The sequence below is a fragment of the Palaemon carinicauda genome, chromosome 43, assembly GCF_036898095.1.
Source record: "Palaemon carinicauda isolate YSFRI2023 chromosome 43, ASM3689809v2, whole genome shotgun sequence".
Lineage (NCBI taxonomy): Eukaryota > Metazoa > Arthropoda > Malacostraca > Decapoda > Palaemonidae > Palaemon > Palaemon carinicauda.
In genome coordinates this window covers 51,472,791-51,475,723 of record NC_090767.1, presented here as the reverse complement: position 1 = coordinate 51,475,723, position 2,933 = coordinate 51,472,791, and the positions used below count along the sequence as shown (strand labels likewise).

Below are 2,933 nucleotides of genomic sequence, written 5' to 3'. Positions count from 1 at the left end.
TAAAACAAGAGAATAAATAAACTACAAGAGAAGGAAGGAACAATTAAAATAAAATATTTCAAGAACAGTAACATTAAATTAGATTCTCCACATATAAACTATAAAAACTTAAAAAAGAAAAAACAAAAAACAAGAGGAAGAGAAATAAGATAGAACATCATGCCCGAGTGTACCCCAAATGATAAAACTAATCCAAGACAGTGGAAAGATACGGTACAGAAGAGGCTATGGCATTACCCAAGACTTGAGAACAATGGTTTGATTTTGGAGTGTCCTTCTCCTAGAAGAGCTGCCTACCAAAGCTAAAGAGTCTCTTCTACCCTTACCAAGAGGAAAGTAGCCACTGAACTATTACAGTGCAGTAGTTAACCCCTTGATCGAGGAAGAATTATTTGGTAATCTCAGTGTTGTCAGGTGTATGAGGACAGAGGAGAATATGTAAAGAATAGGCTAGACTATTGGGTGTCTGTGTAGGCAAAGGAAATATGGGATCCCCTGTTGCACTGCCTGGCTAGTCAGAGAACTCAATTGCTCTCTAGCGGTAGTATCTCAACGGATGGCTGGTGCCTTGGCCAACCTACTACCTATTCTATATTATTATTATTATTATTATTATTATTATTATTATTATTAGCCAAGCTACAACCATAGTCGGAAAAGCAGGGTGCTATAAGCCCAAGGGCCCCAATACATATAACTTCAGAAACCCCATCAGTTTAACAAAAGAATCAACTAATAATCCCTTTCAAAAAGCTCGTTTTTTCAAGATCATTGCTCTGTCAGATACGAGAATTGGAGACTCCTACATCTTGAGGGCGTACACAGACACTTCGTTTATCTGTAGATGCTCGGAAGCTGCATCTACGATGTGGATGCTGACGTATCTGGCGGAGACTCCGCTGTATCGCGTACAGAGGAGATGGCCTTCGCTGGTCGAGTACTCCTTCTCATAAGTGCACAAGCGAGTGTAGGAGGAGAAAATGCCATTGTTTACTAGTGTATTGCCAACGCGTACCTGCAATGACAATATATTTCTGGTCTTATATATATATATATATATATATATATATATATATATATATATATATATATATATATATATATATATATATATATATACATATATATATATATATATATATATATATATATATATATATATATATATATATATATATATATATATATATATATATATATATATATATATATATATATATATATATCCACATACATATGCTAGTGTACGCGACCCGTCAATAATTATGGTTACATATTTAGATAGATATGAACACACGCAGCCTTCTCACCAAGGTATAAGTACTCCGTTTTCCCCCTACCAGACTGACAGGATGATCTGGCTGGGATTGAAAAGATATATATATATATATATATATATATATATATATATATATATATATATATATATATATATATATATATATATATACTGTATATATATATATATCACTAACACTGGTAATTTTGATCACTATAAATATCAATATCGAATTCTACCCTTTAGAGAGCATATTCTTTGGAAATTCATTTATGATAAAGGTTTCTGGCTGAGCAAAGATTCGAACTTATGCCTCTTAGCCAAAACCATGAGATTAGTGACTCCACCAATCTAGCTCTCAAGATTGACAGAGTACCTGCTGGCATGGCCTCGGCTTGAAGGCATCAGTTCAAATCTTTGCTTAGACAAAAGCATTTATCATAAATGAATTTTCAATTGATATAAATTCCCAAAGGTAGAATTAGATATTAAATTCAATTATCTGTCATTGGTTAAGGGTCCAATTTTAGACTGTCAAATTTACAAAAAAGGTTGAGAACTCTGAGGTTGAGGATCCAATTGCAGTCTGTCAAATTTACTAAGGTTGAGAACTCTCACAGGTTAAGGATCCAACTGTCGTCTGTCAAATTTACAAAGTTCGAAGTGTCCTTCAGGACAAAAACATTCGTTACCATATTTCCTATAAGAACTAGTACTTACCTCAACGTCATGGAACCTATTGGGGTACCAGTTCTGTCTTGGATAGATCTGGATTTGATAGACAATCCTCTCTTCTTCGAGATCAACCCACCACCAAGGTTTGACAAGTTTTAATGACATGTATCTATCGTCTCCATCTATCAGTCCATCAACTGCTTTTTCAGAAGGGAAACTGCTGCAAAATGAAGCATTCAGAATTAAGGGAGTAATTCTTTTTATCGACAATTAGTCAATTTCTTTGTACAGTGAATGTATTGATATAAAAATTGTCTTTCATAGAGTATTTCAGTGCTCGAATATCCTTAACTGCAGAAGAGTCAGCCGCAGGGTAAGTATACTAGGTTTCACCAAAATATTCAATGCTGAAACTGACTAAGTAAACTTAAGGGAAGCTTCATCAAAATGTTTCTTTCTCTTACAAATGAAATGACCAAATGCTTATTGATACAAGAGACATAGGACAGAGCTCTTGCACTTTTCTCAATGGTCGAGTGCATTCCACTCCACCTCATCATTCAAATATATCCGTCAAATTCCTATCTGCAGTCAAGGTATCAGCCAAGATCTTGAGGACTTTTTTGTACTTACCTTGAAGCTGGGCCTGAGGAATTCGTGAGCTTCCCACGAGCCACTTCCTCAAGGGAACCATCCAATGGAGAGGGTATCCTTCGATAGAAAGACACCTGACCACTAATGGTACCTTCTGAGCCAAACAAGGAGCAAGTGTTCTCTGGAAGGGTGAATTAACTGTCAGTACTTTATCTGCTTAATCTAATTAACATTATATACATATGATCAGCGCTGAAGCCCCCTCTCCACCCAAGCTAAGACCAAGGAAGGCGAGGCAAAGTGTCCTGATGACTCAGCAGATAGACCTTTTAGCTCTCCCAAACACTCGATCATTAGCTCACAAGGACGGTGAGATTGCAGCGAC

At 36.0% G+C, this 2,933-nt stretch overlaps 1 protein-coding gene across 1 annotated transcript in view; it reads right to left on the bottom strand.

Annotated features, from left to right (window-relative positions):
• Window positions 1-802: 802 nt before the first annotated feature.
• Window positions 803-2,933, bottom strand: part of LOC137633873 (fucolectin-5-like) — a 2,968-nt gene continuing 837 nt past the window's right edge. The window contains exons 2-4 of the mRNA XM_068366115.1: window positions 2,588-2,729; window positions 2,000-2,174; window positions 803-1,015 (exon numbers count right to left, since the gene is read on the bottom strand). Of these exons, the coding sequence (XP_068222216.1) occupies window positions 803-1,015; window positions 2,000-2,174; window positions 2,588-2,729 (530 nt within the window). The remainder of the gene's footprint in view (window positions 1,016-1,999; window positions 2,175-2,587; window positions 2,730-2,933) is intronic.